This window comes from Centroberyx affinis, unplaced genomic scaffold (assembly GCF_046629955.1).
Source record: "Centroberyx affinis isolate AG114_WGS23_722 - 3 ecotype Tasmania unplaced genomic scaffold, CSIRO-AGI_Caff_v1 ptg002148l_1, whole genome shotgun sequence".
Lineage (NCBI taxonomy): Eukaryota > Metazoa > Chordata > Actinopteri > Beryciformes > Berycidae > Centroberyx > Centroberyx affinis.
Genome location: NW_027280465.1, coordinates 152,846 through 171,869, shown reverse-complemented (window position 1 = coordinate 171,869; position 19,024 = coordinate 152,846). Strand labels below are relative to the sequence as shown.

The 19,024-nt window shown below is 42.1% G+C and overlaps 1 protein-coding gene across 1 annotated transcript; it reads right to left on the bottom strand.

Annotated features, from left to right (window-relative positions):
* Positions 1–266: 266 nt before the first annotated feature.
* Positions 267–18,804, bottom strand: LOC139654750 (homeobox protein aristaless-like 4). Its single transcript, XM_071531901.1, has 4 exons — positions 18,450–18,804; positions 11,396–11,406; positions 1,371–1,487; positions 267–587 (listed from the first exon to the last, which is right to left on the bottom strand). Exons 1-4 carry the CDS (start codon positions 18,802–18,804, stop codon positions 267–269), a joined length of 804 nt encoding a protein of 267 aa, XP_071388002.1.
* Positions 18,805–19,024: the final 220 nt, after the last annotated feature.

Sequence of the window (19,024 nt, the reverse complement as noted above, 5' to 3'; positions counted from 1 at the left end):
CGTTCTCTTAGTTGCTTTCTCTCACCAGAGCGTGGAGTCCCCCATTCAAATCGGTAATGCCATGTCACTTATCTTGCCAAATCTCTTGTTGTTTTCTCTTCGAGTAATCTTCACCCATCCACATATTTGCATAATCATTTTATTGCAACATTTTTGAAGGTAGTCACTGTTGCCTTTACACATGTTAGTGCCCCCTCGCCCCATGTTGGGTTGGTTTAGACATTTCAGGGGTCACAGGGGTCCCCCGTCCAGCAGGTATTAACGCATCATGTGGCCCAAGATATGGCTGCACTGTGCTCTTTGGCCTTCATGCGCAAAGCGGCAATACTGGAGGACTTGCGGTCAGGGTCCATGTTGAGATCGTACCCGTTCATGCCTGTGCCCATGCCAGGAGGTCCTCCGAACAGGCCGCCCATGTGCGCCTGTCCCACATGACCCCCGGGGCTCGGCACACCCAGAAAATCAGACACCCCACTGGCAGAATGGGGATGCGGGGTCATGCAGGGGGTCACAGTGTCACAGGGCACGACGCAGCCCGGGACAGGAGATGCTGCACTGCTGCCGCCGATCCAGGAGGGGTTCTGAATCTGAAAGATTAACGGTAAATCAGCATTGTGAGAGAATGATAGGATCTCTACCATGACTGTCTGCTAAATATGATGCTGCTTGTCCCCTTTCTTATCACTGTGGGGGTTAATTCCACTGTATTACTATACTACTACCAGAGGTGAGACCAAGCCAACTTTGCTCAAGTCCCAATTCAGTCTCAAGTCTTGAGGCACAAGTCTCAAGTCAAGTCCCAAGTCTAAATGTAGTTTACCAACTCGAGTCCAAGTCATTAATGTCAAGTCTAAATGTAGAACACCAAGTCAAGTCAGAACAAATCAATAGTCCAGTATCAATTTAATATCTTTAAGAAAACAACATATCTCGGAGTTTTCAGTGCAATACCATGTTAATAGGATAAAAACTTAAAACGTAAGAGCATCATGAGTTTGATTTCTATAATCAGTTTCAGCTTCAATAAATTCAATCATTCCACACAAATTCAGAAAACAGAATTTAAATTCTGGTGAAACAAATCTCTTAACTCTCAGTCTAAGTCAAATCCCAAATCACCAGAACTCAAGTCACGTCAAGTCTCAAGTATTCTCTTCATGCATTAAGTCAAGTCTCAAGCAGTTAAAATTGTGACTCTAGTCTGACTCGAGTCCAAGTCATGTGACTCGAGTCCCCACCTCTGACTACTACATTAACAAAGACTACTACATTAACACACATTTGCTTCTCCTTGCTCTGGGCTCTTCCATTTTTCATTACTTCCTGACAGACATTAAGAGAGAAAGAAGCCTCTGGTACTGGTCCTGTACCTGTGCATAGTTCTCAGGCCGGGTCAGGAGAGGCAGCTCATACGCTGTGGAGAAGTGCGTTCGGACCTGTTGCATCTGACCGAAACGCTCCCTCTTCCTCCATTTCGCCCGACGGTTCTGGAACCAAACCTGCAGGGTGAAAAGGTCTGAATGTAAAACGACTGGTAACATCATCATCTGTTTCATCTGAGAGAGAAGGGGCTCTTCACTTTGATCCGACATAGCATCCAGCTTTGGTTTGGGGTCTAGGTCTGTGTACTGGATTAGGGTTAGGGTTAGGGTTACACTGGTTTTAAAACTGAAAGAGGGGTACAGGTAGTGTCTCGTAAGCCTAAACCATTAAATAAGCACCCCCCCAAATCTTAAGGAAATTCTTTTCCATAGATACAAATAAGATTCTTCCTTTTGAATGGAAAAATGATCCCGTGGATTACGGCCAAAAGGCTGAAAGACTGTAGATCAAAGACGATATCTGCAGCACACCAAAATATGTGCTGACTCTCAGGGGAAAGAAAACCAGATAAAGCAAGCTGCTCCAAGGGATTATCATCTCAAAATCAGACTGAAATTTATCTGTGGTGGATTCCCTGTGATCCATTCTGTCTCTTGGATTAACTCTATGTATTTATTCAACTATTTATCTGCTTATTGATTCAGTGAAATGGGGTTCACTCAAAGGAGAGGCATCCTTGATTCGACATGAAACTTGAACTTTGGTCTATGGAACTTTGGTTGATCAATTTGCAAATTACTAAATAAATAAACAGATATAGTGAACTATACTGTGAACCCACACTACCACACAAGCACACACATACATACACACAAACACAGACACGATTCAGAGGTGATGGAAGTAATAAAGATGTACTTGTGCGTAGGTTAGGAGGAAACCCGAGAGACAAAGAGGAAGAGAAACCAGGCTTTGTAAACAACATGGAGCGGCCTTTCGGCAGAGTTCTCAAAACAAAACGTTAACAGATCCTGTCCGCTTCACCTTCGCTTCTTTGCCGTCTGACAAGAAATAGGCCAATTTTCTCATGACAAAATGTATACTGTAATCACCTCAGACATCTGAGCCTGAAACCGTTGTTTATCGAAAGCATTATTGTGTTTGAATTACCATCAGAGTGGGTGAAAGTAATCTAAATACCGTCGTCCCTGGATGGGTTTAAGCCTGGCGCCCTTCTCTTCATAACGTCAGAGCCTCTATCTCAGAATTTGGAAGCACGATATCCAACTAAATGTAACTATGCTGCATGTCAAGGCCTTGCATCATATGTTTGCAAAGCTTTACTATCTGATTGTACTGATACTGGTACAGAGTTACTTATCTATCTCTTTTTTTGCCTCTGACATTGTTTCTCTTATCTCTCATTTATCTGCTCTTTGCTCATACACTTTATACACATTTCGCTATAAATCTGAGGAGGGGATATGGGAAATTGAAAAGTGAGATGGGATTATAACTGGAGTTTGTTTTCATTTTCTGTTTAATTTCCTGAAGCCTAAAGCTCCTGGCTTTGAGATGCTGCCGCTTTCCAACATAAGAGAAGCACATAGACCAGAGAGGACTTAGTCATTCTTTCCTTGGTGTTTTCATACTTTTTCCTCTGCCCCGTTAGCTAATCACGCTGTCTTGCTCGGGATCTACTACGCCGCACAAGATCACTGCGTTTCGCTCAAAAAAAATCCTTCTCTACGCAGATGATACCTGGAGGCACTGCGAGGTGTATCTTCCCCCCTGATACTCTCTGTATCCTGTCAGTCCAGCTGCTGCTGTCAGTGTCACCAACAACCAGCCAGACGCTGCTGTACTCTCATCTGCTCAACCTTTGTTTGGTGCCTCGTCTGTTGGCTATTATACAGGGAGAACATATTTTTGTGTTGTGCGTACTCCGTTGTGACAGTAATTGGTAAAGACCTTGACAGCTTAAGTAGCTCAGGGACTTTCAATGAGGCTTTATTTATGTTACAGCCCAGAGAGAAAGAGCAGAGAAATGCCAAACCGGCCTCAGCATGAGAGCTGTATGGGGCTGAAAACACTTTGAAGTCAGAGACCAACTCCGAGGATTGATAACCTGCCTCGGCTGTCACTCATGTCAGCTTCCACACCATAGCAAAGAAAGCCAAGGCTGAACCTAGGTTGGGTTTTCCAAAACCCTCAAAGCACTAACAATATCCTGAGAACACTTTTGAAGGACGTTGTCGTTCATTAAATGTAAGTGAATTGTATTTTTCCAAAAATCCTTTACCACCTACACAATTTCTCATTTCCCTTGTCAGTTCAAGGTGACTCCAGACCGACTGTGGGGTGACAGAGAAACATATATAAGGTGTAATTTGATCTCTGTCTTTGCTTTGCTTCTTGGCACAGTGTTATGTGTATCCAGACTCAACTAATGTAATCTTTGTTGTGTCTGGTGTCTTAAGGTCTTTGATATAACAAAGACCTATTTGTTGTCATTGGGAAAAAATAATATACAGCTTAAATATTGTGCACATTATGTCATTTTCCTCCTTACTGATTAGTTCCTAACTGATACATATTACTCTCAATCTAACAATGATTTCAAGGAAAACTTGAGTTACAATGTGCTTTTGGAAAGTCTTGCTAAATGGACCCAGTTGTTGATATTTCAAGATCCCTCACTATCAGAAAACACCTCTCTGCATAGTTAAACACTGATAAACAGTTTTTATCTCCTAATAAAATTACAACAAAAAATACTTTACAACTATGTAACATAGGACTGACCCTTTATTTGAATGAACCATTGTCTCCTCTCTTTTCCAAAAGGTTGAAGCAGACAGGCTGCTGTTTTATCTTCAGTCCACTGTTTGGATCTATAAACTCATACAGACACCTGTGTTTGCCTGGTGAACTCCCCATGTCAAATACCATCCTGGCTCTCTGAGCTCTCTGGACGGATGGAATGGTGAATCTGAGAGACGTGATGTTGTTGAAACCCCTGACCTCTGACCCCTGACCTTCCCATGTATCCGCAGTGCATATGACTCAGAGCTGAACTTACTTTCTCCCTTTGAAACCAGGAGACAGAAAAAGCAAACATCTCCAGGCCCTAACGTTTTCAACTAAAACCCTCCTGTTCTGTTATGTGAGAACCATCAGACAATGAGGCATAATATTGGCCCTCCTTAGAGTTACATTCACATACACTGCTGACAAAAGAGTTGATAACTTACAAATGAATTTAAACTAATTCTAAAAGTTAACGCAAACTCAGGGCTATTGGCTGTGCAGGCATTGCTTTTTTGCTGAACAGTTTGTTCACTTGAGACGCAGAATTCATGAACTGTGAGTTCCTCTTCGTGTGAATGACCTGAATAAAGAGCACCGAGCCCCGCTCTTTGACTGACGAGGCATCTTGTGTCTTTTATCTTTTTAACTTGAGTGTTTAAGAGGGCCGCTGGGAGAGCTGAGGGCTGTAAAGCCAAGTACATCTGAAGCAGCACAGGTCTGTGATAGTATGAGCAGCACAGCAGAGCAGCATACCTTTAGAGCCTTGGGGTTGAGTTATAACCCTCCGGCTGCACAGACTTCCTGTGTTTCACTGCTCGGCTTTTCTGGTCACTGTTCCAGCACGTCATGTAAAAGATTGGATTTAATCTAGGTCTTATCTCGTCCCACAGACGTCATCCACACACAACTCCCACTGCACTCAAATTGTGTTAAACTGTGTGCAAATATTGTGCCTTTGTCCTGTATATTCATTTTAGAAAAGCAGGAACACATCAAGCGCTTAAAAGTTGCGCAAAAGTCGATTATGTGGTCAAACACGTGAACTAAAGAAATCTCAAAATAACGTTCGCTAACTTGCTGAAAGCCCATGGGAAGGTTTTCACACCTACCCTGGAGACCACAGCAGGGACACATTCTTGTCTGAACAGGATGTTAATGAAAGAAAAACACAGAGAATCCAGGGGCTTTTGGTAGTGTCTGCTGCGCACACACATGCACACGCATGCATACATTTGCACACACAGACATACATACGCATACACACATACAGATATGGAGGTCTCTGTTCACCAATATTGGAACGTAGCGGCAGTCATGAACGGATTATAAGCAAATCAAGCCGGAAGATCACAGGAAGGTTTCGGGTTTGAGGCAAACTGTGGTGGACGAGCTGCTAGCAGAGCTGAGCTCACAAGTTCAGGACACTAAACGGCCCAGGTACAGAGTATATAGGCTACTGAGATGAACCAATGTCTCCTCACATGTTGATGAAAGTCTGCTCTCCTAAAAATGAACATATGAGGCCCAGGCAGCTCGGAGCTCAGCCCCCCTGGGCCCCCTGGCCTCTGTTAGCTCCCACTCCCCTTCTCTCTCCCCCTCTACTCCCACATTACTAGATAAATCTCTCACGTTGTTCTCTGAGTGACGTTATCTCTGCAGAGCTGCAGATGTTGAAGGATCCATGAGGTTCTCTTGTCCAAACATTTCTGATTAAGAGCTCATTTTTACTTATTGATAGGACTGGCATGTGATTGCGGGAAGTTGTCGCTTGATTATGCCATTAGACTCCTGTGGCAAACAGAATTTCTTTTTTTTTCTTTTTTACTCTTTAAAAATCTGATATGTGTATTGGTTTGATTTGTATCATTTTTGTATGTCTATTGGCTGCTTTATGCCTATTTAACTGGCATAAGCAGCATATAATCATACAAGAATCCCAAATTCATATGACTAAAAACCACAGCTTATGCCTAGTCTGTTGCTGTACCTGCACGCGGGCTTCAGTGAGGTCAGTCCTCAGTGCCAGCTGCTCCCGGGCGTAAACATCAGGGTAGTGCGTCTTCTGGAAAACCTTCTCCAGCTCCTCCAGCTGGTAGCTTGTGAAGGTGGTGCGGTTACGTCGCTTCTTGCCCTTGTTGCTTTCCCCGCCATCGCCCTTGTCCAGTGGGCTCGCCAGGTCAGTGCCTGGAGGCCTATCAGACGGGCCCTTGACTCCCTGATCCTTCACACCCAGGTAGCTGCTGTCCATTCCAGGGGGGTCAGACGTCGGGGTCAAGTCAGAGTCTGTGAGACCTGTGCTGTCTTTACCTGGGGAGACAGAGAGAGATGAAAGACCATTAGAAGTGGAATTTAGGTTTTAATTACATTTTTTTATTAAGAAAAGAAGAGCCAAGGATGGTATCATAACCCATTTCTGTTAATGTGTTATCCTCTATTTGAAGATGAAAGTGAAAATAAAGGAATGTATGAAAGCCATTACATGACGTAGTGCACAAAGGGAGTATTATGACTTGTGGTTATCATTGACACAATATGTCATTTTCAGCAGACAGAATATGAAAGTAAAACAAGATAGATGTGCGTTCACAGCTTTATCTTCTGCTGTGCCAGGAACAGACTATTCTGTTCAGGTGTGAACATTTAGGTTGCAATTCAGAGTTAGCTGTATCTGAAGTCAAATTCTTCAGATAAACAAGAAAATACATGGGGAAAGCTGAGATGAGATACATGGGGAAAGCAAAAATGTTTAACTCCTATTTTGAGTGGTGCATCCAAAATATTGAGGCTCACCGTTTGCAGCACCTTCCCCTGGGATGCAAGGTTTTGTCATCAGAACGTTTGTGGGGAATTAAGTTTTCAATGCACCTCACATGTCCACATAAAAACACACTTGCCTTTAATTCTGAGAAATCATATATATATCGAATCATCATATATCATATATCGTACAATGTAGGCTTCATAAATGAAGAATTGTCACATTAGATTTTTTGGTTAATGCCATGAAAAAGCCAACTAGGCCACTCATAAGCATATTTGGCCTTTAGCGACTACAGTGTGACTGCCAGGACTACTGTTGGAGTATAAATGCTGGAAGACGATATATTATTTTAATTCTTTCTTGACTTATCTTCACCAGAATTAGGTTACATCAGTTTTATAGATTGCCATTTCATGGATGATGTTTGCCTTTGTGTTGGCATGCCTGGCTTGTTTTTAAATGTTTATGCAGTAGACAGGTCAAATATCAACTTGACATGGGACAAACATTGTTGATATTGTCAATATATGCAGAAAGACAAATACAACGTAGATACAGCTTCAAATCCTATTACCTTTACCTTTTTTACTTTTTTAAAATGTATTTCTCACCATCATATTCTACCTCCAGTGACTGGCTTCTGGCAACATATTCATAATGAAATTAATTTCTAGAAAACAAGTAGATAAAGTAGATAAGAAGAATTGAGGATCAACATGATCATTTATGGCGTTTGATAGGCTGTGACAAAGGAACTGCTCAGCCTTAGTGAGGAAATTCTGTGACTGTTGTGAAATCTGTTGGCCCACACTTCTTCATCTTCTTCAATGTGTGTGTCGGTTTGTTTGTCTATCTGCCTGAGTAATAGATGGCCTGGACCACTGGTTGCTTACGGGAGCCAGTTGTAGTTCATAGATCATTTTGTGAAGTACGGGGGAATAGACAACCTGGACATGATTTGAGACTGACAGAACATTGCAGCTTTTTATTGCAATCACCAGACCCCACACACACACTGACACTCACACACTCACTCACACACTCAAACACACCCTACACCCTCTCTGTCTCTCTGTCTCTGTTCCTCACCATTTAATGTGGTTGAGGTCTATACTGTGGCTGCAAAGTCACCTGGCAACAAGACCGTCAGCATTAATTTGCTGGTCAGTAATTTCTAGCCAGGAGAAAGTCACGTGTGCACATGCTCTCTCTCTCCCTCTCTCTCCCTCTCTCTCTCTCTCTCTCACTCACGCACACACACACATACACAGCTTAACTGTAAAACCTCAGGCAGCTTACTGATCATAAATTTCCATAGCCATGTCTCTGCCAGTGTGCTCGTCTATGCTGCAGTCCTGTTCCACAAGCCAAGAGGATCATCAACTGCCCTTCATCAAACCATCCAGTTTACACACTCTGTTCTGTATCGTGGCATGCCTTTGGATTAATATACATGCTATTTGAACTCTCTGTCTTGGAGGATGTGATATTTGAACGGGTGTACAGAACATGGATTCAGGTCTACGGCCTTGTGATGCTTTATGAGACCGCAGCCGCTCTGCCTGTAAAACGCCTCCCCTCTCTGGCTCAGTCTAGTGGTGAGTCTGAGCGCTGCACCTTTCAGTACCGTCCGAGGTGATGCTATTTTCATCTCCGCTTACCCCTGGGTTGGGCAAAGCCTTGTCAGGTTAGAACCAGGAGGTGTGTGTGTGTTCATGTGAGCTCCTTATGCAATTCTCAGCACTCAGCACAAGAAGGGCACACACACACACGCACACACACACACACACACACACACACACACTCTGGCCCACCGTTCACAACCATGTTGGGTAATGTGCTGCAAGGTAAGGTGACTAGCTTATCATAGCCTCTCCCTCTCTCTCTCTCTCTCTCTCTCTCTCTCTCTCTCTCTCACACACACACACACACACCCACACACACACACGAGCGAACCATTCAAGGATGATGGCAGCACAGGAAACAGCAGTAACCACGCCAACTATTACCCTCATGATGGTCAGCAATGTCCTTTGGAATTACAATACTTGTTCTATAAGATTAGTGACAAATTATATAACCAATACATTTTCTATGGGGGACTAAAGTGTTTGAAAAGGTGAAGAAACACAGGGATGTGGTCAGCTCCATTAGATGAGAATTAGAACCGCAAACACTTTCTTTAATTTGTGTATGGGTTGACCTGTGCATGTGGTGCGCATACGCATTTCAAAAGCAGTTTATATCAAACCCTGCAAGATCCAATAAGCAACGAGGCACTGATGATTCTTGATATGTGCGCCTGATCCGGCATTGAGTCAGGCTGAGGATCCATGTTTTGGTGGCAGAACTCTGGCTGAGGGTGTAAAGGCCCCAACATCGCCTCGCCGTCCATGACTGACACATCCTGTTAGGCTTGAAGGGAGCAAATGTGTTTTATCCCAACATAAATATTTTCTAGTTATTCCATCATATTCCCCTGGCCTGCACCCACGGTCACCACAAGGCAGGGCTGTCAGGCTGTTTGAAATCAGGGGCCTCTGGCTGATCAAAGGCCCTTGTTTATATCTCATGTCATTGATGTTTTTTGGCAGACACGGGGTATTGTGACAGTCTCCTGCGTGTTATCCATGCGATCAGCCATAGCTGTAGGGCTCTCCACACTGCCCAAGGTGAACAGCAGTGGGCCCTCCTGCAGGCTGGGCCATATGGAGGAGGAACATGAGAAAGCTTTATTGCAAATAATGTCTGTCAGGGAATCTCTGCAGAAAGAGGGGGGAAAAAGGCAGGGAGGCCTGGCTGTGAAAAACATATGCTGTGTCAAAACCTTTATCTGAATTTTCATGAGAGTATGATTAGCTTTATCTCTGAGGCAAATTATGATTCCATTAAATAATGTATAGAACAATGCGTTGTAGCTAACTGGTTGTACTAATAAGAACTCCTTTTCATTTTCAGCTTATACCTGCAGCTCTACATGCCACTGTCTCTGGTGTAACACAAGTAGGCCGCAACAATAATGTAGCGAACTACCAAAATCTTCTTAGCAACTGCGTGTTTTCTATTCAGATGAATATGCTATGCAAAATGTTTGGAGATGCAACCGCAGAATGTTCTATTTTCACTGCAGTGGATCCAACAGTCAGCATCGGTTCCAATTACTGTGCACATTAAAGGGAAGCGAGTCTGTAGCTCGTTGTTGGTGGGCATAGAGAAAGTTCTGCAAAAATGAAACAAATAAAATTTAGCAGGGTGAGAAGAGCAGTGGAGTTTAACTAAAGGGCTAATTGGCAGATTAACCCCCAAGAATATTCCCACCTGTCTACAGAACGAAGAAGACGGGGTCTTGTAAACTAACGTTTTACAACGTCTGCATTTTGCCATTCAAAATATCATTGAATGTCCCTGTAGTTTGATATTTATTATTACAATTTATATAGTTGTAGACATAGATATCCAAATGGGTGTAAAGATTACATTAGGCACTATGTTCGTTCATCGCACTTCACCTCTAAGATGGTGAAAGGATAGCAGGCCTTTCCCCTGCGGATATCAGCGCCAGACCACTGAAGTTAACATGGGTCAGACATCCAGTGCGGACAACCATTAATTTGCAGTTGAAAACGAGGAGGTAACATCAAAGTGTAATTTAACTGGCTGTAAAGCGACAGGGCGCCTCCCCAGCCTCTTTATTGACTGGGATGACTGGGGTCAGCTCACAGTGTTTAAAGGAAACACTATAAATTAGACACCCCATGGCGACTGAGAGGGATTAACAACACCTTGCTCAAACTGAAAAAAGAAATATCCCAAATATTGGGAAACATAAATAGTCGAGAGAAAGAGAAGGAGAGAAGAGACGGAAGAGAATCCACTTTTAATCGAATCCTTGTTTGACTAGACGCAGGGAGCAGAGGAAAGGACATGTGTGAGCAAAGCATTTATTTGTACCTCTAATTGGGTTGTTTTCCCTTCTTACTGTAAAATATGGATTTTGGATGCAATGTGGAACTTTGCACTTTGAATTCCAGCCAGCAGTGAATTCCTCCTCAGTTGTTTTGCTCACTTGCTGTGATGATACAGGCAGAGTCACTGACACTAAGTGGACTGGACAACCAAGCTGACATGAGGATAATTTTGATACATTATGATGCCTTTTTTTTCCCTCGTGACAAGGGACTAACATTGGAAATAGCCCTCGGTTGACACTGCTATTTGCAAAACAGAGCTTATCACAAAGTAAAAATGCACATGAAGATGTAGTGTGAGTTTCTATGATTCTGTTCTTGTTAGCTGACCTTGTCTCTTATGGAAAGCACAAATAACACCACTATGAATAGCTTGGCACTATTTGCACAGTGTGGTGTCAGTTGCATTCATCAACACAGTTTGGGACAACACACACACACACACACACACACACACAACACACACATCCCCCGTAGACACAGTACATTGGCACATCTCTGCTGTAATTCTGCAGCAGTGCATGTGTGCCACAGACACAGAACCTCAGCACATATTAGGACAATAGTTTTTTTGTTTTTTCACCAAAGCTGTACTTTTGTGACCGTATGATAGGTAGCCATCCACTTTGAAATTCAACTCTGCCGACTGTGCAGAGAGATGATCCATCTCAGCAGGCTGTGCTGTAAAATGCAGAGACTATGCAAAAAAAAAACTGCTACAGGAGTGCATCCATAAAGCCTAAGACTAATAAATCACCCCCCCTCCCGTCTCTTTCTCACTCCCCCAGCTCTCTTCCAAATGTTTCACTCAGGTCTTGGAGCAAAACAGAGTTTCCCTCGTCTTGAGTTTTTGTTGTCTCTGATCGAAAGAGAACATTCCATCCAATTGGAAAAAGCTCACTAGAGTACATTTTTGTGTGCAAGCATATAAAATAAAAACACTTTGCCGGGAAATTCACTCAACATAATCACTTCTTCCTTCCAAGGATCCAGTGATTACAAAATTGTAATTAGAAGTCACTCGGAGAGCGCAAACCTGAGCCAACGCTGAACAATTCTCCAACTTGCTGTTCACCCAAAGACATCATTCCTATCACTTAAATTTCAAGTTAAATTGTTTTCTCAACCCTGCAAACACAGCCTCAGGATTTGGACACCTCCGTCTGAATGGCAGAAATCCCACATCCGAATCACCACCAAATCTAATCATTTGTTACTTGGCCGAAGTCCCATATGTCCACCAAATTTCATGCAAATCCATTCAAAAGGTTTTGAGATATTGTGCTGACAGACAGACAGACAGACAAACTAACTAACAGGGGCAAAAACATAAGCTCCTTGGTGGAGGTAACACACATTCATTGTAGGCCTACAAGTGCATTGAAATCGCATAATAAAACACATCAGTTGCTGTCACCATCCCATAATGAATAGTGAATCCCACAACAGAGGACGAGGAAGTAAAAGTGCAGCTGAAAAATATTGTACTGCTGTTGAAGAAAAACCTCCTTAAATCCATTTTCCATTATCCATTGTTTTTACTTGAACTGGATGCTTTTGTTGTGCTTTAACCTCAGGGCCCATGAAAACTATTCAAAACCCATAAGAGTAAAAATGCATGGCTATCAATATGGATATAAAGCATTTTTTCCCCAAATAGCTGAAAATATTATCTGATAGTTGCAAGTTTTTGATAGAACAACAGTGAAAAGCTACAAGACTATGGACAAGCAGGTAACAGTTACCTTGAGAAAACCAGGCCCCATTGTAGAGTAATATACAGAATGCATGTTTGTCGTTTGTCTTGTAGCGTACACTTACATGCACTTCAGAAATTGAAATGTAATCAAATTAGGGAGATCTTTTGAGTCTGCTGGACACTAAAAAGTCACCACACAATATCTGAGTAAACCCACATTCACTAGGTGAAAGAGTCTAATCTCTGATCTCAGGTCTTCCAGCTCTGCCTATTGACGTTCAGTTTACATAAAACAGTGACAAAGAGACCAAAGGAAGTCCTGGGGTCCTGGGGTATACGAGCCTTTTTGCCCTGCCGCTCTCGCTCGGCCACGCAGACTGAGGCTAATGTAAATTGCCCTGCCAGAATTTAAGCTAAATGGTAAAATGATCCTGAGTCCTTGTCACCTCCACTCATGTCATCGACTTGCTGAAGTGTGCCTCGGTTGTCTGGGCTGTGTGGCTGGTTCCCATTACTCCCTGCTCAAACCAATCAGCGGAGACGGCCATTAAGAACAGGCTGAAATGGCCGCGCTGAGGTAAAGACGGTGAGGCGAAGGAACAAAGGGCAGCAGACGGGATCTTCATTAAAGAGCGACAAAATCACACAAGACACTGTAACCGCACCTGGATGTTGGTCCTACTGTATTTAACTGCTTTTCTATAAGGAACACAATATCTGCAACTGCAGGGCAGCAGAACTGGATGAATTCAATGTGGTTTCAGTTGGAATATACAGCAGCTTTTCATGTCTTCATATTACACATATAACACCAATGTAATGATAGCATTGACAACATTGTACATCTTGGTTGCCATGAACGAGAAACAAGTGCCAAGTGATAAAAACCACAATAATTACAGTTCAATAGCTGTGTTACAACACACTTTGTCTTATTAGCGTAGTTAAATGTTTATTACATATAACTGGAGCCCAAATGTTGCAAAAGGCTCTGCTTTGACGCAGCAGGGTTTCAAATGTAGGGTTTCAAATTGATTTTCTCTGGTCTGAGCACACAGGGGATCTTGCCCTCCTCTCCCAGCAGATGAGGGCAGGGAGCCATACTAAGAGGTCACACTCCCAACAGCACTCTGCTGCACCGAGAGAAGACACCGAGACATCAAACGAGGAAAGCTGTTGTTTCTGGAGGATCACAAAGAAATGTACGTGGCTTGGTTTATAAGTGTAAGTGTCCCAGTGAATCATCCTCTGACCACTTGATGGCACAAGGCTCGATTTTCCAGCTCACTAACGGCCCAGCTTCTTCTTGGGTTTGAGGATTTATTTATTTAGAAGTTGATCGACTTCTCCCACTTTTATAGCTTGGCAGAATATGCCTTTTTCTATATCCATTGCTTAAAAAACTATGTGTTCTTTAGTTTGTTTTCTCTCAGCTGCTTTTGACATACCTATACTGTTGTGAGGTACATGCCACAGTTTCTTTAGATACTGTATGTCACTCAAAGCCGCATTGCACTTCTACCCTCTGCTGATAGGATTTCTCTTAGTTTCAGTCAATCTGATGCTGAGCTGAATGCTCTCCACGCTCCATGAGCTGCCTTGTTGATTTCAGGTAATAACTTGACTGGCAACGTGTTCAGTAGGAACAATATAATTGTGTGTTAGAGTTTATAGCTACTGTAAGTAATGAATGTAGATGTTTATTAGATATGCTGCTCTCATTCAGCCAAAACCTTCTCAGCAAGCTGGCACTAACCCATTTTAGAAGGCTTTGAGGCCAGTCACCACATGACCTTTGATCAAATGGATAATACCACAAATTCTAACAATAAAGCCATCCAATTTGAAACGACCCTGCGATTATGTAAAATAGAGGTTTGATAAATGAAATAAGCCGCAATGTAAAATACACCAGGATTTTCCAATAAAAACAGGGCCATCATTTGCCGTTTTCTCCTCAGCCTGTCTCAATAAGTTCAACATAATTCACTGCTCCCTTCAATTTATGTCCAGTGGTGCAGCAGCCAGTGAGAAGGTGGGTAAACTACGACCTCCAGTCTGTGATAATCATAAGGCAAACAACCACCAGTGTCAACAAAATTCAATTATTCCTTCAGAGAAGCAATCAATCAATGTTGTTTTTTTCCTTTAAAAGGCCATATCCTCATATAATTTACACATGAATATGAATTTAGTATGAATTTGCATCATAAAAATGTATCTAGGCCTGAAAATGTGTGTAAACTATATTCCACAAATAAAACCGTGAGTAAGCTCAGCAGATATCAGTTTACCCTGTTTAGTCAATAGATATAACATTAGAGGCCCACGTTGCTCTGAACAGAGTTAAATCAGCCTGAAGACTTAGAGCAGGGCAGGTCACTGTGAGCATGAAAATAGAGGCAAACAGAGTCGCTGACATCTGAGTTGCATTAATGTTGGGGCTCTTGTCTATAACGCCGAGATGTTTTTTCCTGCCTTCTTTCCAAACTATAGTGTTAACCGGGACATTATATCAGAGGCTCCTCGCTGTCAGGAAGACGGCTTGCTTTGCGGGTATGCCCATGCAAACCTGGCAACCTGCAAATTTACCTGCAAAGATTTGATGACATTTAATGTAAGCTCAAGAAAACAAAAAATCCTAAATTTAAAGCTGAAATTGGATGTGGCCTCATGTAATTTCCTTACGCCTATGTGTAGCAGACAACATCTGCTGCAAACCAACTTTCACGTGTTCCTCTTTGTGAGCATAAAAATATAAAACTGATACGAATTGGACGGATATTGTTCTATTTTTGTTTACAGATGGTTATGATTAGCCTACTTTGTTTCCTCATGGTGTACTATTCAATCAATACACTTTATCCTCTATTTTCATTTAATCACGATTTGCCAGGTCAATATTATTTGCAAGATTAATGGTAATGTTAATGTTAATAATATAATCTTAATTACCATTATAAGCTAATGTGAGCTTTCGAAACGATTGATCTCCGTTCATGACATAGCTAATTTGTGGAGCTGGAAAAGCTTTTCCCGCAGGCCGTTTTCCAGAGACTGTCATAACATCCTTGTTTAGGCTTAAACAACTTCCACTAGAACAGACCGGCACTTAAAATGTAATATTGATGGACAAGCGATGCAATTCAAATATTAAGGACTGGTTGCATATGCAAAAGAGACTCTGGCAGATGGATTTAGGCTATTAAATTGACTACATGAAATAAGTAAATGTGTAATAATAATAATGATAATAATAATAATACTAATAATACTAATAATAATACTAAAATTAGACAATACTAATACTAGGCTATATAATAAAATAGTATAATCGTATAATAAATGTAGGCTATTAGTATAATAATAAGTATAATATGTATAATCATAATGATCACAATCATCAGAATCATAATTTCCCTGTCATGAGTGGCCTGTGTGCAGCCAGACATTATTTCCGTCTTATGATTTCGCTCCAACAGCTCAAGTTTCTTTAATAACAGGCCGACTGTTTGCTGCATCACATCATCTCAAGTGCAAGTAAACCGAACGAATGAGAGCCGTCTTAAAAAGTCAATGTAAACAATAAGTCCATTAGATCAATCATTGGTTCAATCATCTGAGAGTCAGGTGAACTGGAGATTAATTTCATTTTGCTTTTTTTTTTTCTATAAGGCATTTTATCTCGTTACCGCATGCAACTCTTCGGTGCAAATGGGCGCTTAAAGTGATTCCTAATTTCATATAGCCTATAATTTATCTGAAAATATTTCTTTAGCATAACATAGGCTATTTTTTTTTTATATCCGCCATTCGCCTTTTAACGACACGTCTATTATTATTGTGTGTATTATTATGTCTAGTAGGCCTATTATGTCTATTAGTAAAACAAGTACAGCTCAGTGCAATTTTTTTCAGATATTTGACGAATGATATCGATATTAAGTAGCCAATATAGAACATTTAAAATTAGAGAGAGAGAGAGAGAGAGAGAGAGAGAGAGAGAGAGAGAGAGAGAGAGAGAGAGAGAGAGAGAGAGAATAGGCCCATAGGCGCACTGATTTTGACACATCTGTATTCAAGACAATTCTGCTGTGCCTGAAACTGCAGGCAACACACGTCCATGCCGTCTGTCTGCCTGTCTGTCTGTCTGTCTACAGGTGTAAAAAATGTCTTGAGAGAGGTTCAGTAGGAATGTATGTGTCCTCTTTCACTGTTTCATGCTTCCTTCCTTCATCTCTCTCTGACTGTGTCGATAGATTTTTGATTTCACCCACCAGGCTTCCTATTTGTGTTAAATTTATAGTTGAGGCTATGGAAGGGTCCAGCATCTGGCCTTTGTTTTAGCCCTCAAAATATCCCCAAGACATGGGGAGTATAGGCCTATTCCACCTTAGCAGCGCACATTACACAGCTTGAGTCACATACGGGTTATATTCAAAAACCCTGTCTGTCTCCTATAATCTGTGTTTCTGATCCTTCAGAGATATTAGCAGGAATTGATTAAGTGTGATTACCTTTTCATTGTGGATTGTGCATTTAAACTAGAGAGGAATTAATTAGGCCTGTATAAAATGTTAGCCCTATTTTTGTTTGTGTGTGTGTGTGTGTGTGTGTGTGTGTGTGTGTATGTGTGTGTGCGTGTGTGTGTGTGTGTGTGCTCGTACGCGTGTCTGTGTTCGATGTAGCCGGTGGAGGGCAACCCCAACTAAACTCAGTTTATCCTTTAACCTTTTTATTTGCTCAAAACAGTGTAGGCCGACATAAATCTTAATGACGTAAGTCCATAGTTTACAACACAGTAAGTCTATAGTTTTAGAGGATGGGGTCTTTTAAGGAGGAAAAAACATAAATGAACGCACCTAAGAAAATATTGTTGATTTTTGTTTGATGATCACCGACGAGGGTCAAAGTTTTATTTGTTTACCACATTGCAAGCAGACCCACAGAAGCCCCAGCAATTAAATCTAATTGGAGCAAAGACACGGCAACGAAATTGAAGTATTTTAATACACGCATCAGTTCGGAGCTCACTATTAGTGCCATCTGAAAACGTGTTAATTCAATTGTCCGATTCAGCTCCAATATTGCGGATTGTAATGCAGATTATCGCATTAAATGAGGCCTAATTTAATTTCGATCGCCAGAGAGAAAATTTGATAGTCGGGAAGATTATGCGTCTTCTTAATTGTGTTATGGGGATAGTTGCTGCCATATAACGCAGTAAGCTGTGAAGTCTCGTGCTTTCATTTTGTAAACACCGTTGGAGAGGCTTTTTACGCACGAAGGAAATTCCAGTTAGAGGACACGGAAAAGAGAAAACAAAGGGAAATAAAAACATATATATAGAGCGCCAAACTAGGTTAAAAGGCTTTTGCACAACTTGCCATATTGGTCAGACAGTAAAGAAAACAATTATTTGCGACAAAAGGCAGACTTATCTCAGGGGCGTGAATTCACTAAACCCCCAGAAATGGCCATGTCCCTGCCTCTATTATCATTTGCCAGCAAAACTTCCAAACCCGCTTGGATCCACTAAATTTCTGGGGACAAGTGGAGCAATGACTGGCGGCTGACAAGATGATCATATTAATAAGATCAATGTTGTAAATTACTTTTCACAGGTCACCAAACTGTTGCGCAGACTCACAGCGTAGAGAAAGCCTCGGTCCTGCACGCTCACCAGATGTCTTTTTTTTTCTTTTTTAAATATCTCTTCCAAATACATTTCTGGGGATTTTTGCTTGATCTTTCCTCTCCATTACAATGACAAAAACTACAAAATCAAGTATGTGCTCACTTGGGCTTTGGCACCTTACCTTGCCATACCCAACGGACGCCCCATCACGTCTATAACACAATCAGCACGATGGCTTTTCCTACTCACCGTAGCATGGGATGAGCGCTCCGTTGTGTCCGCTGTCCTGGTGCAGTTTGCCTTCCTCGGGGGGAGTTTTGCAAGAAGACCTCTGCACGAAGAGGTGGTATTTGCTGAAAGTGCCTTGCCCAGCAGCAGCGGTGGCATCCAATGACTGGCACTCCTGTTGGAAGGGGCTCCGGGACTTTTCTCCGTAAGCCTGACCTTTGTTGGGCAGGAAAGCGGCGGGGCTGTATTTGGTGTCAGTGCCTGGGAATGTCCTAAAGTGGTCCGTCTGGTGATCCCTACCTTGCGCTGCAGAGGGGCTATAATATGAATCCATGGATGTCATATCGCTGTATGAAACGCAGGTCTCGGCGTTCATGCCTAAAAAAAGTTAAGGGGAGAAAAAGACCCGAGTCCAAACTTTTTTTTTCTCACTCTCTCACTCTCTCTCTCTCTTTTGGGAAGGGAAGCAAACAGATACCCCCTCCTCTCTCCCTCCTCTACCTCATACAGATGAACACTCACACATAGACTCGCACAGCATACACCAGGCTGCAGCTGGGTTTGGTTATAAAACGATTCAGATCTTTTCCAGGAAC

Excerpts from the sequence above, each read along its gene's own strand:
- LOC139654750 (XM_071531901.1), bottom strand. The coding sequence starts at position 18,804 with ATGAACGCCGAGACCTGCGTTTCATACAGCGATATGACATCCATGGAT. Across the intron at positions 588-1,370 it reads GGCCTGAGAACTATGCACAG|ATTCAGAACCCCTCCTGGAT; the intron begins GTACAGGACCAG and ends TTAATCTTTCAG.